Source organism: Cydia splendana, chromosome 18 (assembly GCF_910591565.1).
Source record: "Cydia splendana chromosome 18, ilCydSple1.2, whole genome shotgun sequence".
In the NCBI taxonomy this organism is placed as follows: Eukaryota; Metazoa; Arthropoda; class Insecta; order Lepidoptera; family Tortricidae; genus Cydia; species Cydia splendana.
Window position 1 is genome coordinate 18,941,454 of NC_085977.1, and position 17,853 is coordinate 18,959,306.

The following is a 17,853-nucleotide window of genomic DNA, read 5'->3' on the forward strand; positions in this document are numbered from 1 at the left end:
CTTGCCACCTTAGCATAGACCTCCGGGTGTCAGATACGGGGGCGTCTGACATCCATAGGAAAGAGGTCCTCGGGTAGGAGGCGTGAGAAGTGTTCGTTCGGATACGCACTTAATGGAGGTTTTACTTGTGATGGGTCCTGATGGACTGTTGCTGGCGGAGTTGTGGATGAGTGACGCCGCGTGCCCGTAACTCCGCCCTAAGGCACCGAGGCGACAGACAGGGGTTTTAGTGGGTAGACCGGATTCTCGTGGGAGTCCCACATAACCACCCGGGTGTCCCCGCGCCCGGGTGGTATGCGTAATGCATTTCCCCTGTATAAAAAAAAAAAAAAAAAAAAAAAAGGTTAGGTTAGGTTGGGGCGCTACGGACAGGAAACCTCCAAGTGGGCCAGGTCCCTTCTCATTCCTCTTGATCCGAGTGATCTGGGGGTAAGGGAAGGGTACCTGGACGGTGCGCCCCGGGGGCAACGGTAAGTAATTTCTTGGTTTTTCAAGTTTTTGCTTACCGGTGCTGCCAATGTCCTGTCGTGGGGGGGGGGGGGGGGTCTCTCCACAGGTTCTCTGTCCAGCAGAGGTCCTTGTGGATGAGTCCGGGGGGGTGGGTAAACCTCTTTAGAGGGACCGTTTTCGGTCAAGTAGGTGGCGGTGGCCGGCAAGGCTGCTATGGGTTTGGCGGTCTTTTTGGGTTGTCCAGGCCAAATTTGGGTCTTACCTCTTTTGAGGACTTTTGTCGACTTATTGGTCTGGGGGGACTGGGTGGTCTTTGGGCCGTCCAAAATGAGGGGGGTCGCTCCAGAAATGGTTGTGACGGGTGCGGCGCTGTGCCAAGAGCATTCGACATATAGTCGACGCCGGACCAACCGTTGCTCGTGTCGGGGTCGTAGTCATGTTTTGCGGCTTCTGACAAGCACCGGGGGCCTTGCCTTAATCGGCTGGGCTGCGAGGAAGAAAACCTCAATAAAAAATCACTCCTAATCCTAAGCGGCGGAGCACCGCGAGAGGATGCATGGCTGAAGTGGAGTCAGTCGCTAGTGCTTCCCCCGTTAGTGTACCGGCCGACACTCTAACGGGATACGCTAAGGCTTATCCAGGTGCAGGGGGCACCGCTTGGATGGACCACTTATATCCCCCATACTCGTGGGAACTGTATGGAAACTAAAAACTTAAAAATCAAATTTAAAAGCGTAGAAGGGAAGCCCAAAATAAAGGGCACAAAGGTAGAAAAGCGCAGCCGGAAATTGAAGGAGAGCGGCGCTGAAAAAATGGCGGAAAGCGTGGCAGATATGCTCGCAAGTGCTGACGAGAGTGACCAGTCAGACTGCACTCTGAGAACGGTCAGGTCGAGGTCGAACTCGAGCTCCTCTGCAGGGACCAATAAGCGGAGATTTTGGGCCGATGTTGGCGCAAAAAGAGCCAGTGGAGGGGCAAACGAGCCTCTGTTAGATGACTGGGAGGCATTGGGCTCCCCTGAGCCAGAAGGTCAAGAGGAAAAGATCAAGCGCTCAAGGGGACGCCCACCTACGACAGGCCAATACGTTGGCCTTGCAGCGGCAAAGAGAGCCCTCAACGAGGCCAAACGAGAGGCTCTCGAGATTGAGGCGGAGTTGGACATTGCAAGCCAGGCAAAAGTGGCAAGACGACTGCGGGAAAGTTTTTCCAAGTCACCCTCAGTCTGTGAAGACGTGAATGAGAAGTCTGCGGTAGACCTCTCCAAGTTGGTGGCGGACCACGTGAAGATAATCGAGAACGTGGCCTCATCATCAAAGAATCTGAAGGGAACCTATGTGCGGGCCCTTAAACAGGCGGCAGAAACTATCGCGAAAGCGTTTGATAGTTTAAGCGAGCGCTCGATCTCAGACGAGACTCGCCAACTGCAGGCGGCGAATAGTCGCCTGCAAGCAGAGATGGCCAGCCTCCGCGGGGAACTGGCCCAACTTAAGGCAGAAGTAGAGCGAGGGAGGCGGAGGGAGAGTCCTGTGCGGGAGGTTCTGCCCTCCGGACCAAGCGAGGACGCAGACATGCCAGACACGATGACGTTGGATACGCTCCCGGCCCCGAAGGTAAAGTTGCCGTCGCGCATTAGCCAACCGTCGATCGACCTGACGCCCGCTCTCTTGGACGAGGAATTAACGCGTGCAGTGGCTCTCCAGGTGGGAGCGATTGTAAGCGCACGTCTGGACGGACTAGAAGCCGAGGGTCGTCTGCTGCCGGCTAAGCAATTGCGACCGGCATTGGCAGCAGACAATAAGAAGCAGGCTGCAACATCCACAGCTTCTTCTGCGGCGAGAGCAACTGCTGGCCCCAGTGGGAATAAAGTGATAGATGCCACCAAAAAGCCTCAGTCTGCTCCAGCTCCTGGAGCTACAAAAAAGGCCAACAAAACGGCTAAAAAGAAGGGAGGTGGGACTTCAAACCAGTCAGCAAAGGAGTCCCCCACACCCCGCTCGCTGCCTCCTGCCCCCGCCACTATGAAAGAGGGCTGGAATGTGGTTGCGAGCAAGGGAAACAAGCGGAAGACGGCACAGCGTGTGGCTCCGCCGCAGCAAACAGAAAAAGCAAAAGCCGCAAAGCTGAAAGCGCCACGATCTGCAGCCGTCGTGCTTACCCTACAACCGGAAGCTGCAAAAAAAGGCGTCACATACAAAGATGTGATTGCGGAGGCTAGGACCAAGGTCCAACTAACGGACATGGACATCCCGGGGGGACTGCGCTTCCGGCGAGCGGCTACCGGAGCGTGCATTCTTGAGGTCCCTGGAGCATCCAGCGGGGAAAAGGCTGACAAACTAGCTGAAGCGATCCAACAGCAGATTGGCGCGGAGAAAGTACGGGTGTCTAGGCCAACTAAAACCGTTGACATTCGCGTCACTGGCTTGGACGAGTCGGTGTCCGCAGAAGAGGTGGTCGCGGCGGTGACACGAACTGGAGAATGTACCGTTGACATGGTGAAGGCCGGAGAAATACGCCAGGGTTTCTCAGGGCTCGGAACAGTGTGGGTTCAATGTCCCATAGCGGCTGCAAAGAAGATAGTGGCTGGGGGTCGCCTACTGGTAGGATGGGTCTCTGCGCAAGTGAAGCTGCTAGAGAAGAGGCCTTTACGATGCTTCCGGTGCTTTAGAAATGGGCATGTAAGGGCGCAATGTCAGGCGGAAACGGACCGATCTGAAAGCTGTTTCCAGTGTGGCAAAGAGGGTCACAAAGCGGCACAATGCACTGCGGCGCCACACTGTGCCGAGTGTGCGGCAGCCGGCAAGCCGTCGGAGCACAGAATAAGCAGCAAGGCGTGCACTGCGCCCAAAACTGCCGGAAAAAGTAGGAAGACCAAAGCTGCTGATGGCCCCCAGGCCCCCTCGCAGCCGGTCAAGTCGCCCGCCATGGAACAGGTCGCGACGGAGGCGGTTCAAAATATGGCCGTCGATTAAATGGCGACCATCGAATTTTTACAGGGGAACCTCAACCACGATGCCAAGGCCCAGGACCTCTTCCACCAGAGCATGGCACAGTGGTCGATCAACATTGCGATAGTAGCGGAGCCCTATAAAGTCCCCGACAGAATCGACTGGGCCGGGGATCTGGACGGAACCGTGGCCATAGCTACGCGGAGCGCTGCCGGCTCCAATCCATTCAAGAGCGTTATAAAAGGTCACGGCTGCGTCGCAGCGGTCTGTGGGGATTTGGCGGTAGTCGGAGTATACTTCTCTCCAAACAAAACTCTGGCTGAATTTGAGAGCTTTCTTGTTGAGGTCGGTGCTCTTGTTGGTCGGCTGCATCCCACCCCGGTCATCGTGGCTGGCGATTTTAACGCAAAACATGCAGCGTGGGGATCCCCAGTGACGGATCCATGGGGACGTACTCTTTTGGAGTGGGCAATTGCCGCCAACCTGGCAGTAGCAAATAAAGGAACGGCAAACACGTGCGTGCGCCAAGGGGGTGGCTCTATTGTAGACATCACGTTTACGAACGCCGCACTGGCACGCCGTGTTCAGGGATGGGAGGTCCTGGTGGATGTCGAGACTCTGTCAGATCACCGTTACATCCGGTTCGGTGTCTCTGCACTCCCTAGGCTCTCTCTCCCAAGAAGGAATGACCCGGTCGAAAACTACCCACGCTGGGTACTGAAAAAACTCGACCGAGAAGCCCTAGAGTTGGCGGCCATGGTACAAACATGGACAACAGAACCGGAAGAGTTGGTTGATGTCGAGGCGGAAGCTGAATGGTTCCGCAACTGCATGACGGAAGTCTGCGACGCGGCCATGCCCCGAGTCAAGGCCTTCTCTCCCCGACGCTCCGTGTACTGGTGGTCTCCAGATCTTGCGCAGTTGCGCGAGGAGTGCGTGCTCACGAGACGCCAGTACACGCGACAACGGAGTCGACAGTACAGAGACGAAGAAACAGAAGTGGCCCTGTACACGAAATATAAGGAGGCCAAAGCGGCACTAAAAGCCGCCATTGCACAAGCCATAGACCGGTCACGAGAGGAGTTTCTGGAGACTCTGAATAGGGATCCGTGGGGGAGGCCGTACAAGCTTGTTAGGCAGAAGCTTCGGCCTTGGGCCCCCCCGCTGACGCAGAGTCTTCAACCTCAGCTACTGGACGACGTAGTTACGGCTCTATTTCCGCACAGACCTCGGCAATGTCCACCGCCCATGGCTCCACCTAGGGCAACAGAGAGGCAGCGGGAAAGAGAAATGCAGGCGCCCCCTGTCACCGAGGGAGAGCTGGGAGCAGCGGTTTTGAGACTACGGGCCAAAAACACAGAACCCGGATTGGACGGGATCCCAGGTCGAGCCTGGGTCTTAGCCATGGAGGTCCTTGAGCCAAGGCTACGTCGATTTTTCAGCGCATGTCTTGAGCAGGGTCGCTTTCCTGACTCCTGGAAAATTGGTCGGTTGGTACTCTTGAGGAAAGAAGGTCGTCCTGCGGATTCACCGTCGGCCTACCGGCCCATCGTGTTGCTTGATGAGGTGGGCAAGCTCTTTGAGCGGATTGTTGCGAACCGTCTTATCAGGCACTTAATGATGGAAGGGCCGGACCTGGCTGATTGCCAGTACGGATTCCGCAGGGGTCGCTCAACAGTCCACGCGATCCTGCGGGTAAAGAAACTGGCGGAGGATGCAGTGTCCCAGGGTGAGGTCGTCTTGGCAGTGTCATTAGACATTGCCAACGCCTTTAACACTCTCCCCTGGGATTGCATAAATGAGGCGCTGTTATACCACCAAGTGCCCCACCATCTTAGCCGAATAGTGAAGGCCTACCTGCTTCGGCGGTTTGTGGCCTTCCCCGGGCAGCATGAGTGGGGCCGTCGGGAAATGGTGTGCGGTGTTCCACAGGGGTCAGTGTTGGGGCCACTCCTGTGGAACATCGGATATGATTGGGTGTTACGGGGAGCACTTCTGCGCGGGGTCGACCTGGTGTGTTACGCCGACGACACACTTGTGACGGCGCGGGGGGCCTCATTCAGAGAAGCCGCTATTCTAGCCACGGCGGCCGTAGCCCATACAGTAGGCAAAATAAGACGGCTAGGTCTAGAGGTCGCCTTGAACAAATCGGAGGCTATCTGCTTTCACGGGCCCAGGAGGGCGCCCCCGCCCGGGGCTCATATAATCGTGGGAGGCGTGCAGATTGCCATCAAGCCTACCATGCGGTATTTGGGCATCACCCTAGACAGCCGTTGGTCTTTTCAGGCCCACTTCGAGCGGCTGACTCCGAAGCTGCTGGGTGCGGCTGGTGCGCTTGGACGCCTGCTCCCGAATATAGGGGGGCCGAAAAGTTCATGCCGGCGTCTGTACTCGGGAGTCGTACGCTCCATAGCCCTGTACGGAGCCCCAGTCTGGGCCGGCGGTCTTACTGGCAAGAACGTCACCCAAATGCGCCAAGCGCAACGGGTGATGGCAATAAGATCTATACGGGGCTACGGGACAATTTCCGGCGAAGCTGCATGCGTGCTGGCTGGATCCCTGCCATGGGACTTGGACGCGAGAGCCCTTGCGTCAGTTTTCTTCTGGCGCGAGGAGGCGCGGGCCCGGGATTTCTGGCCAGCACCGCGCGAGATTGAGGCCAAACGAGAAGAGCTCTCTCGCGAGGCAATTGAAGAGTGGGTGAACCGGCTCGAGCGACTAAGTGCGGGAGTCCGGACAATTGCGGCGATCCGACCGGTCATGTCCCAGTGGCTAGAACGACCGCATGGTGCTCTCACCTTCCGGCTTGTGCAGATTCTCTCGGGGCATGGCTGCTTCGGGAGATATCTGCACAAAATTGCCGGCAGAGAACCAACGGAGGAGTGCCACGAATGTGGCGCAGCAATCGACACCGCACAACACACACTGGAGGAGTGCCCAGTGTGGGGGCCGGAGCGAGACGACCTGATTGCAAAAGTGGGGCCGGACCTGTCGCTGCCGGCCGTGGTCAAGGCCATGGTAGACAGCGAAGGTTCATGGCAAGCGGTTAAGACCTTCTGCGAAGACGTTCTTCAGCAGAAGGAAATGGCGGAACGCGCCAGAGAGTCCGACCCAATGGCCGACCAACGGCGCCGCAAGCGTGCTCGACGCAGACGGCTCGCACATGACCGCCGCCTGCCTCCGTAGGTTGACCGCAGGATGACAGGCACGGGGACGCCTGTCATCCGTCACACATGTGGTCCCTGAGAGGGTGACCGTACTTGATACGGTCCACAGAAACGAGGCCATCAAGGGCCTCCGGAGGCGATGGTCCGCCAACACGGACCGGTGCTGGTGGTGCTGTAGAAGTAAAGCGCGAGCGTCCCTACAGCCCACCGTTACAGCACAATGGCGACAGACGGGGGGGTTGTTTAGTGGGTAGACTTGGGTCTCATTAGCCCAAGGAGTCCCACATAACCACTCGGGTCCGTCCCCGCACCCGAGTGGTATGCGTAATTGCATTTTTCCCCTCCTCAACAAAAAAAAAAAAAAAAAAAAAAAAAAAAAAAAAAAAAAAAAAAAAAAAAAAAAAAAAAAAAAGGTTAGGTTGGGTTGGGGCGCTACGGACAGGAAACCTCCAAGTGGGCCAGGTCCCTTCTCATTCCTCTTGATCCGAGTGATCTGGGGGTAAGGGAAGGGTACCTGGACGGTGCGCCCCGGGGGCAACGGTAAGTAATCTCTTGGTTTCCAAGTTATTGCTTATCGGTGCTGCCAATGTCCTGTCACGGGGGGGAGGCCTTTTGGCCTGACGGCTTTGAATGGTAATGTTTGAAAGGTATGTTTTGAGAGAGACTAATGACTGAATGGAATGTTTAAATGTTTTCGGGCCGTATAGTATTGATGGATGGTTGGTAGTCTCTAATGAGACTACGTAGGGGAGTCTACGCCAGCTCGCCTTGAATCCCGCATCCCGCAGCACTTTCCCAACGACCCCCATCTTTGGCGGTATGGGGTACGGGTAGTGTTTGTGGCGCGGAGGGCTTGCCTTCATTGGCCGGCCCGCGGGAAGGAAAACCCTTTAACACCCGACAGCGAAGTCGTTAAAACCTCTAGATACTGGTGCCCTCTAGAGTACATAGCCCACTGCGTTTCGGGATGAGCGTTACCCGCCAGTGAAATTTATATCGTCTCATACTCGTGGGAATTTTATGGAAAATTTAAACAAAAACAAAAATCGAAATGAAGAAGAAATAGCTTTGAGACAGAAAGGTGGGAATCCGCCACAAAGAGACCGGAAAGGTCGGTTCATCCGTGACACGGCTAATGAGTCGCAGGAGCCCACGGCAGCGGTGTCCCCAAGAACAGTGTCCTCGTTAGGGAATGGGGAACCAGATGCATTTACAAGGGCAGAGACCCGAAGATCGCTCCCGGATCTAAGAGTGCCTCTCACCCGTTGTGACGGGGAGCAAGGGTCCACAATTTCAGCTCCTCCGTCAAAAACAAGAGAAATGGTCGCTAGTCTGGGTGCCACAGGGGTGGACATAGAGTCTGACGCAGGGAGTCTTGTATCTGCGTCAGCTTTTGACGACTCCGTCCTCCAACTCGGAGGCGATCACGTAGAGTCGGACACGGCGATGAGCTGTTACGAGTCTGTCAGTAATGTTAGGCGTTTCTGGCGGAAACGTGGCCTCAGTGAATCGGGTTCTGACTCTGAGGAGGCCACTGAGAATAACAAGCAGTCCACGAGCCAATCAAAGAGAGGTCGCGGTCGTCCTCCTTCCACTGGGCATTACGTTGGACTTGCCAAAGCCAAAGAGGAGTATAACCGCGCTATGAGAGAGGAAATGCGTTTGAGGGCAGAAGAAGAAGTGGCTGGCATAAAGCTGCCCTTTTCTACTCGTAGTCAGTCGGGCGGCCTAAGTTCTAGTTCGGTCCTGCCCTGTGCACAAGACAATCTTTCCGCGGCTGCGCTCTCTCAGCGAGTGCAGACAAGCCTGGATGCAATATCCTTGGTTGCCAAAAACTCCGGCAATTTGAAAGGCACCTTTGTAAAGGCCCTGAAGGAGGCGGCAGTGTCAATCAAAGAGACATTTGAGTGCCTTTTGGAGCGCTCTACTTCAGAGGAGACGAGGCGTCTGCAGGCGCAAAACGATAGCCTGCGTGCTCAATTGACTGAACTCAAGGCTGAAATGGCCCAGCTGAGAGCAGACTTTCGGGACCAATTCAAGGTTCCAGTTCCGGTCTCGGCTCCGTTAAAACCAACGGAGAATACACAGTCAACTAGCAGCTCTAGCAAGGAGGATACAGGTACAGGGTCTCTCAATTTGGAAAACATGATGTGTGTGATGACCAAAAAGATTGGGCTGATGTTGGACGCGAGGCTGGGAGCCTTAGAGTTAGAGGGCAGGCTACTGCCAGCCCAACCGATGCGGCCCCCGCTGGCTGCCGACTTGAGGCGTCAAAATGAGAGGGTCACTTACCATACCCAGGAGCTTGAACTCGCTCCCGAGCCGGCTCCAAAACGAGGTCCTCCAAATTTGACGGTAGAACCTAAGAAGGGGCAAAAGAAGAGAAAGAATAAGAATAAGGCCACCCTTGCAGCAGCTGAAGCCGCCGCGGCTCGCGCACGCTCATCATCTGTTCCTCGGTCTCTGCCTTCAGCCCCCTTAGCCATGGATAAAGCATGGAATAAGGCAGTTGGAGGGAAGAAAAATAACAAGTCGGTTTATTCTCAGCAGGGGAATGATGTGCAAGTTCAACACCAGGGGCAGGCTCCACCACGGTCGCAAAGACAAGAGGCTCGCAAACTGCGACCGCCCCGATCCTCTGCTGTGGTTTTGTCCTTACAACCGGAGGCTGAAGAGCAGGGAATTAGTTATAAGGATGTGTTAGCTACAGCTAAAGCAAAAGTAGATTTGGCGGATCTAGATATACAGTCGATCCGTTTTAAAGTTGCAGCTACAGGCGCCAGACTCCTGGAGATACCGGGGGCCTCCAGTGGGCCTAAGGCGGACAAACTCGCTGAGAAACTTTGTCAGCTGTTCAAATCCGAGATGGTCAAGGTGTCACGGCCTACAAAATGCGTGGAATTGCGAGTATCTGGCCTGGATGACTCAGTGTCTGTGGAGGACATCGCTGCGGCGATTGCGCAGGCCGGCGGTTGTGCGGTCCAGGAGGTCAGAGTGGGAGAAATTAAATCGGACCCCTGGAGCCTAGGTTCTGCGTGGGTTCGTTGTCCAGTCGCTGCGGCCAAAAAAGTGGCTGGAAAGGAGAGACTGCTGGTGGGCTGGGTGTCGGCGCAAGTCAAGTTGCTGGAAGCGCGCGCTCAAAGATGTTACCGGTGCTTGGAGTCGGGCCATGTTAGGGCGCAGTGTCCTTCTGAAATTGACAGGTCCGGTCTGTGCTACCGTTGTGGCCAGCCAGGTCACAAGGCGAGAGATTGCTCGGCGACGCCACACTGCACTGTCTGTGCAGTGCTGGGAAAAGACGCGAATCATAGGACAGGAAGCAAGAGCTGTACTGCCCCACCCAAGAGACCGAAGACAAAGGCTGGCGATGGCTCCCGGGCCTCCTCGCAGCCTGTCCGCTCGTCCACTTCGACTGTGGACGGGACTCAGGGGGTTGCTGGTATGGATACAAATTAATATGGCCATCAAATTTCTTCAGACGAATCTTAACCACTGCGTTAGGGCTCAGGACCTCTTATTCCAGAGTATGGCGCAGTGGTCAATAAATATAGCAGTGGTAGCGGAGCCATACTCTGTTTCTGCTCAAGCGGGATGGGTTGGGGACCTGGATAAAACTGTGGCCCTGGTGTCGCGGGGCACTGCTGGCTCCCCACCTTTTCAAGGCGTCATAAAGGGTCATGGTTTTGTGGCGGCAACCTGCGGAAACATTGCAGTTGTTGGCGTCTACTTCTCTCCCAACGATAGTTTGGCGGATTTTGAACAGTTTCTCGTAACAGTGGGTGCTATTGTTAGGCAATTGCACCCTACGCCTGTTTTAGTAGCCGGAGATTTCAATGCAAAGTCTAGGGCTTGGGGGTGTCCAGCAACGAATCCGAAAGGCGAAACTCTGGAGGAGTGGGCGGTCGCCACTGGCTTGGTGGTCATTAACCGGGGTTCAGAAAATACGTGCGTGCGGCAACAGGGTGGATCTATCGTGGACATTACATTTTCGAGTGCCTCCCTGGCGCGCCGTATTCAGGGCTGGGAGGTCATGGTGGGAGTGGAGACGCTGTCAGATCACCGGTATATTCGGTTTGATATTGACCCACTCATCTCAAACAACGCAAGGCTGAATGGCCCAGTCAGGACTGGCCCTAGGTGGGCGTTCACCAAACTTGACCGGGAACTTCTGAAAGAGGCAGCGATCGTAGAGACGTGGCTGCCTGTCCCAGATGAAGCTGTGGTGGTAGAGTCCGAAGCGTCCCAAATCCGGGAGGCCATGGTGCGAATTTGTGATGTGGCGATGCCTCGGGCCAAGTCTCTACCGCATAGACGATGCGTGTACTGGTGGACATCCGAGCTCGCGCAAATACGCAGCTCCTGTGTAGCTGCACGGCGTCGGTATATGCGTCAAAGAAGGCGCAGGCAGCGAGATGAAAACGAGGAACGCCGTTTATATGAGGCCTACAAGACGTCCAAACAGGAGTTTTCTGTGGCTATCGGACATGCAATTGAGGCGAGTCGTGCTGAATTCCTGGAGACCTTAAATAATGATCCGTGGGGAAGACCCTACAAACTCATCCGGAACAAGTTGCGCCCCTGGGCGCCTCCGCTGACTCAAACACTTCAGCCGGAGCTTGTAACGCGCGTAGTTGCTGGGCTATTCCCTGAAAGGGGACCTCACCAGCCGCCTATCATGGCACCGCCAACGGTGGGGCTAAGAGAGGAGGATATCGTTCCACCTGTTCTTCCCGAAGAGCTGGCCGTGGCGGTTTACCGGCTGCGTGGCAAGAACACGGCCCCAGGGCCTGACGGCATTCCGGGCCGTGCATGGGTCTTGGCTATGGAAGCGTTAGAACCGAGGCTGCTGCGTCTTTTGACCGCTTGCCTGGAACAGGGTTGCTTCCCGAAGGAGTGGAAGTCTGGGAAGTTAGTGCTGCTCAGAAAGGAGGGACGACCGATGGACTCTCCGTCTGGTTACCGGCCGATAGTTTTGCTGGATGAGGTGGGCAAGCTCTTTGAGCGAATAATCGCTGCACGCCTCATCAAGCACATGGAAAGAGAGGGGCCGGACTTGGCCGACTGCCAATTTGGGTTCCGCAGGAACCGGTCAACTGTCGATGCAATTCTACGGGTCAAATCAATGGCACACGAGGCTGTGACGCAGGGAAATGTCGTCTTGGCGGTGTCATTGGATATCGCTAATGCTTTCAACACCCTGCCCTGGAACACAATAAAGGAATCGTTGCGATACCATCAAGTACCCCTTCACTTGTTCCGCATCATTGAAGCTTATCTCAGTGAGAGGTTCGTCACCTGGCCTGGGCAGCAGGTATGGGGGGAGAGGGCAATGTCCTGTGGGGTCCCGCAGGGGTCGGTCTTGGGTCCACTCTTGTGGAATATAGGCTACAACTGGGTTCTAAGGGGGGAAAACTTGCGTGGAGTCAACGTCATCTGTTACGCCGATGATACGCTTGTGACGGCCAAGGGTCCCAATTACCGTGATGCAGCCATATTAGCTACAGCGGCAGTTGCCCATTGCGTGGGCAAGATCAGAAGTCTGGGCCTCGAGGTGGCTCTAGCGAAGTCCGAAGCCATATGTTTCTATGGTCCACGGAAAGCTCCCCCAGCTGGGGTGGCTATAGTGGTGGGAGGAGTCCCGATTGCCGTCATGCCATCACTGCTCTACCTTGGTGTCGTGCTTGACAGCAAGTGGAATTTCTGTGCGCATTTTGAGCGCCTGGCACCCAAGTTGTTGCGCGCTGCATCTGCCCTTGGGCGTATACTGCCAAACCTGGGAGGGCCCAAGGCTTCATGCCGCCGCCTCTACATGGGCGTGGTGCGATCGATGGCACTCTATGGTGCCCCAGTTTGGGCAAATGCTCTTAATAGACAAAATATCGCTCGGTTACGCCGACCGCAGAGAGCAATAGCTGTAAGGGTTATAAGAGGATACCGTACGATAAGCACGGAGGCCGCGTGCGTTCTAGCCTGCTCTCTGCCTTGGGACTTGGACGCGAAGGTCCTCGCGACCCTATACCTGTGGCGCGGGGAGGTGCGGGACCGGGGTGAGGTGCTGGCTCCGGAGGAATTGAAGAAGCGGCGTGTTGAGCTGCAGCAGGAGGCGGTTAATGAGTGGCAGCTGCGGCTGGTTCGGCCTAGGGCGGGCATCCGCACCATTGAAGCTATCCAACCTAGTCTTCACGAATGGATTGGAAGGGATTTTGGGGTCCTAACATTCAGGCTCACGCAGTTGCTGTCAGGGCATGGCTGCTTTGGCAAGTACCTGCACCAACAAGCCAAAAGGGAGCCGACCCCGGGATGTCATGAGTGCGGAGCACATGAAGACTCCGCCCAGCACACGTTGGCGGAGTGCCCGGTCTGGGCTGTAGAAAGAGAGGAAGTAATTGCCCGTACTGGGCAAGATTTGTCGCTGCCGGCCGTAGTGCAAGCTATGCTCTCCGGCGAAGAGGTGTGGCAGACAATGCTAGAATTCTCAGAATACGTCATGGCCGGGAAAGAGGCGGCGGAGCGCGAGCGGGAGATTCAGGCCGAGGCTGACCCTATGCGCCGACGTAGAATGAGACGCAGGCGTGCTGCGCACGACAGACGCTTGCCACCTTAGCATAGACCTCCGGGTGTCAGATACGGGGGCGTCTGACATCCATAGGAAAGAGGTCCTCGGGTAGGAGGCGTGAGAAGTGTTCGGATACGCACTTAATGGAGGTTTTACTTGTGATGGGTCCTGATGGACTGTTGCTGGCGGAGTTGTGGATGAGTGACGCCGCGTGCCCGTAACTCCGCCCTAAGGCACCGAGGCGACAGACAGGGGTTTTAGTGGGTAGACCGGATTCTCGTGGGAGTCCCACATAACCACCCGGGTGTCCCCGCGCCCGGGTGGTATGCGTAATGCATTTCCCCTGTATAAAAAAAAAAAAAAAAAAAGGTTGGGGTGCAAGGGCTGGTAGACCTCCTCGTGGTGCACCCTGGGAGGGGGAGGATAGACGCTCAGTTGCGCGTTTGCTGTCCTTCCTCTGCGAACTACCAGTCATAGGCGTGGTGCAGTTGAGCTTGCTCCTGCGTTGGCTTCAGTGCCGTGTTGTGTCGTTGGCTGCCCCCGTCATGCCTCAGTTCCACCTGAGGTGGCAGAGGACGCAGCCGTGGTCTAGTGGTCAATACCATTGGCCTGTGGTGGTCGTGCGATGTCGTGCGTGCATCGTCAAAACCGCAAACTTGGTCCGTTGGTGCCAGGAGCGGCGGCCGTCTCCCTTCGGGGTGGGGGCTGCGAGGAAGAAAACCTCTATAAAAATTACCCATGGTGAGGGCGACGGTTGACTCAGGTCAGCTGTCGGCCAACTCGTAACCCGGCCCGCGGGGTCGGCACGAGGGTCGCTGGCGTTGGACGGGGACCGCGAGGACGGAATACCTCTATAAAAACCACCTAGGGCGGCGGGTGCTGCTAGCTTCGGGGAAGAAGTTAGTGGTGCAGACTACGGTCACCGTCGGCCGAACCGTTATCCCGGGGTGGGTTCTGGTCATGTTTTAGGCCTGCCCTCGGAACCGGTAACCTTGCCTTAATCGGCCGGGTCAAGGGGAGTAAACCCCAATAAAAAATCCATAACTCTTGGCGTGTCGGCTTTCCGCGTCAAGATGCTCTTCGGAGCGGCTGGAGTGAGTACCAGTCATGAGAATCCAAACCTGTGATACCGCCCGACCTCACAGTGTTAATAGGGCCACCTAGGCATCGAGGATCTCTGCCTTCCGTGGAAATTTATTTCTCCTCTACTCGTGGGACTTATTATGCAATTGAATAATCTTAAAAAACAAACCCAACAAAAACCCAAATCCAACCTGACCCCTGCAAACGAAGATCGGACAAAGAATGTTGCTTCTGATTCGGAATTGACGACGAAGGTGGCGACGAAAGTCGCAAAAGTGACGCTTGAGCGTCTAGACGCGGAAAAGGTCTCCGCAACAGACTCGGACGGGAGTGTTACCTCTGTCCGGTCCATGCGCTCAGCCCGGTCAATGCGCTCAAACCGGTCTCGATCACGCTCACGCTCCCCAGCGAATGAGAGTCGCTTCTTTAGCAAGAGACGGCGCCTTTCGAATGAAAGGTCACGATCTAGGTCGCCGAATGTTGACGATGGTCCTAGTACATCGGCAATTGTGGCGCCTGCACGCAGAGGAAAAGGCCGTTCCCCCAACACGGAGGAAAACGTCGGCTATGCAAAGGCTGTTGAAGGGGCCAATAAGGCGAAACGTGAACAACTTCGGCTTCGCGACGAAGAAGAGGCGGAGGACTTATGTCTGTCTTATAAAACCCGCCAAGTAAGACTATCGGAAATGTCCACCGACGAGGATGTGAATCTCGATGATCGCGTCCTTGTCAGCCTAGAAACCATTGACATGGTGGCCCAAAAGTCCAGTCATCTTAAGGGTACCTTTCAAAAGGCCCTAAAGGACTCAGCCAAGGAAATGAAGAAGGTCTTTGAGGAGCTTAGGACACACACGGTATCCGACGAAACCCGGCAACTAGTAGCACAGAACAAGCGCCTTAAAGCGGAACTGGCAGATGTCCGCTCTGAGCTCCGAAAAATTCGCGAGGAAATGCAACGCTTTGAAATTTCACATCGGAGTTCGCTTCCCATAGAGGAGATGAACGTGGTTCAATCTGCGTCGTTGGGACCTCATCCACCGGCGCCATCCAAAAAGAAGGCTAAGTCTAACGAACCTGCGGCCCTAGACATAGAGAGCATTGTCCGGGCTGTTACAACTCAAGTAGGTAGCATGATTAATGCTAGATTTGATGGTTTGGAGAAAGAAGGCAGACTATTGCCAGCCCAAAGTCTCCGTCCACCTCTGGCAAGCGACAAGAGGAAAGAGTCGGCTTCAAACGTGAGCGTCGTCCAAAAGCCCGCGATGCCAGTGGCCTCTGTCCCTGGCAAGAAGGGTCCACCAAACTATACTGAAGAGCCGCAAAAGATCAGCGGCAAGGGCAAGGGCAAGGGCAAAGGCAAGAAAAGCATTGCCCCACAGCCCATTGTCAGCCAGAGTACGGCAACCCTTCGGTCCCATCCAGCGTCTCCAGGTCCCTCAACAGAGGAAGGATGGCAAAAGGTGGGCCCCAAGGGCAAAAAGAAAAAGAAGGCGGCCAATGCTGTTTCCAAAACACAACCGAAACAGAAACAGCAACCAAAGAAGGTACGCAAACTAGTGCCCCCGCGTTCATCAGCGGTGGTTCTGACACTGCTCCCAGAGGCAGTTGAAAGGGGGGTGACGTATGCGAATGTACTTACGGAGGCCAAGAGTAGGGTCGACTTGGCTGGACTCGGCATTTCTGCATTGCGAATCAAGCGCGCAATCACTGGGGGCACCGTTCTAGAGGTCCCAGGAACCACCAGTGGTGATAAGGCCGACCAACTGGCCAGAGCGCTTGCGGAAAAGCTGGGTCCAGAAGCTGTTCGTGTATCAAGACCTGTCAAATGCGCAGAGCTCCGTTTGACAGAGTTGGACGACTCAATATCGCCCGAGGTGGTAGTAGCTGCGATCGCCAGCGTCGGCGAGTGCTCAACAGACCTGGTAAAGACCGGTGAGGTTCGTCGAGGTATTAGAAGACTCGGCACTCTGTGGGTGCGCTGCCCTGTTACGGCAGCCAAGAAAGTCACTCAGGCTGGTCGCCTTGAACTCGGTTGGGGCCTCTCGGCTAAAGTTAGCCTTCTTGAAGAAAGACCCATGAGGTGCTTCCGCTGCCTGCAGATGGGGCATGCTGGGGTTCAATGCACAGCGACTGAAGACTACAGTAACCGCTGCTATAACTGCGGTCAACCAGGACATAAGAGGTCAGCTTGCTCTGGATCAACTCAATGTATCCTGTGTCATGCTGCGGGAAAACCTGCGGACCATAAAATCGGGTCCAAAGCGTGCACTAACCCTAGCCCAAAGAATACAAAACGCGCTGGCGATGGCCCCCAGGCCCCCTCCCAGGCTGTTATCCCCTCCACCGGTGCGGTGGAAGAAGCTGAGATGGACATTGTAACGACCGACCATTAATGACAATAAAGGTGTTGCAAACTAACCTCAATCACTGCGCCAGGGCTCAAGATCTGCTTTTGCAATCCCTGGCTCAGTGGAGTATTAACGTGGCAGTTGTGGCTGAGCCGTACTCAGTCCCACCGCGAAGCGATTGGGTAGCTGACATAGACGGAGTTGTCGCATTGGTGGCAAGAGGAGGCACATTCGAAAGCGTTGTCCGGGGGAAAGGTTATGTGTCGGCAAATTATGAACGTGTCACTTTTGTCGGCATCTACTTTTCTCCAAATCGCTGTTTGGCTGAATTCGAACGGTTCCTGGCGGAGGTAGGCACCCGAGTCAGCCAGCTTTATGGCCGGGGATCAGTGGTCGTCGCTGGAGATTTTAACGCGAAGTCCACTGCGTGGGGTTCGCCGGCGACGGACGTGCGCGGTGAGGTCGTTGAAGAGTGGGCACTTGCATCAGGGCTGACTCTAGCCAACCAGGGAGTTGCTAACACGTGCGTGCGGCAACAGGGCGGATCAATAGTGGATCTGTCTTTCACAAATGCCGCCCTGGCACGCTGTGTCCATGATTGGAGGGTACTGGAAGATGTGGAGACGTTGTCCGATCACCTGTACATTCGTTACGACGTCTCCACATCGCCATCAGCTCAAACTGGCCAAAATTGCACGCTACCGATTGGCGGCGGAGGTCCAAGATGGGCTCTCGGTAAAATGGATCGAGACCTTCTTTTAGAGGCGGCTATTGTACAGGCGTGGCTTCCTTCGCCGGAAGGTGAAGTAGTGGTGGAGACGGAAGCATCCTGGTTCCGGGATGCCATGACACTAATATGCGATACGGCGATGCCCCGAGCCAAGCCTCCACCACAAAAACGAAAGGTGTACTGGTGGACTGCTGAGCTTGCACTAATACGCAAGGAGTGTACAGCCGCGCGGCGTCGGTACACAAGGCAGAGGCGCCGACGAACAGACGAAGACGCAGAAAGGAACCTTTACGCCTTGTATAAGGAGGCAAAGAAGTCCCTAAAAGCCGCCATTGGAAATGCCATGGACGTTGCCAGAGAAGCATTCCTCGACACCTTGAATGCGGACCCCTGGGGCCGGCCCTACAAGCTCGTAAGAAACAAATTGCGCTCCTGGGGCCCCCCGCTCACCCAAACGTTGGAACCCGAGTTTGTCAGCGACGTGGTTTCGGCATTGTTCCCTAGAGGAAGAAACAACAGGCCGCCAGCAATGGCACCACCACGAGCAGACGAAGTGGAGGAAGCTGAAGTGCCA

The 17,853-nt window shown here is 55.6% G+C and overlaps 1 protein-coding gene across 1 annotated transcript; it reads left to right on the plus strand.

Moving 5' to 3' along the window:
- Nucleotides 1–317: 317 nt before the first annotated feature.
- On the plus strand, nt 318–16,594 carry LOC134799719 (uncharacterized). The gene is made up of 2 exons (XM_063772155.1): nt 318–353; nt 13,488–16,594. Exon 2 carries the CDS (start codon nt 14,342–14,344, stop codon nt 16,592–16,594), a length of 2,253 nt encoding a protein of 750 aa, XP_063628225.1. The 5' UTR covers nt 318–353; nt 13,488–14,341.
- The last annotated feature ends 1,259 nt before the right edge of the window (nt 16,595–17,853 follow it).

Excerpts from the sequence above, each read along its gene's own strand:
- LOC134799719 (XM_063772155.1), top strand. The coding sequence starts at position 14,342 with ATGCAATTGAATAATCTTAAAAAACAAACCCAACAAAAACCCAAATCC.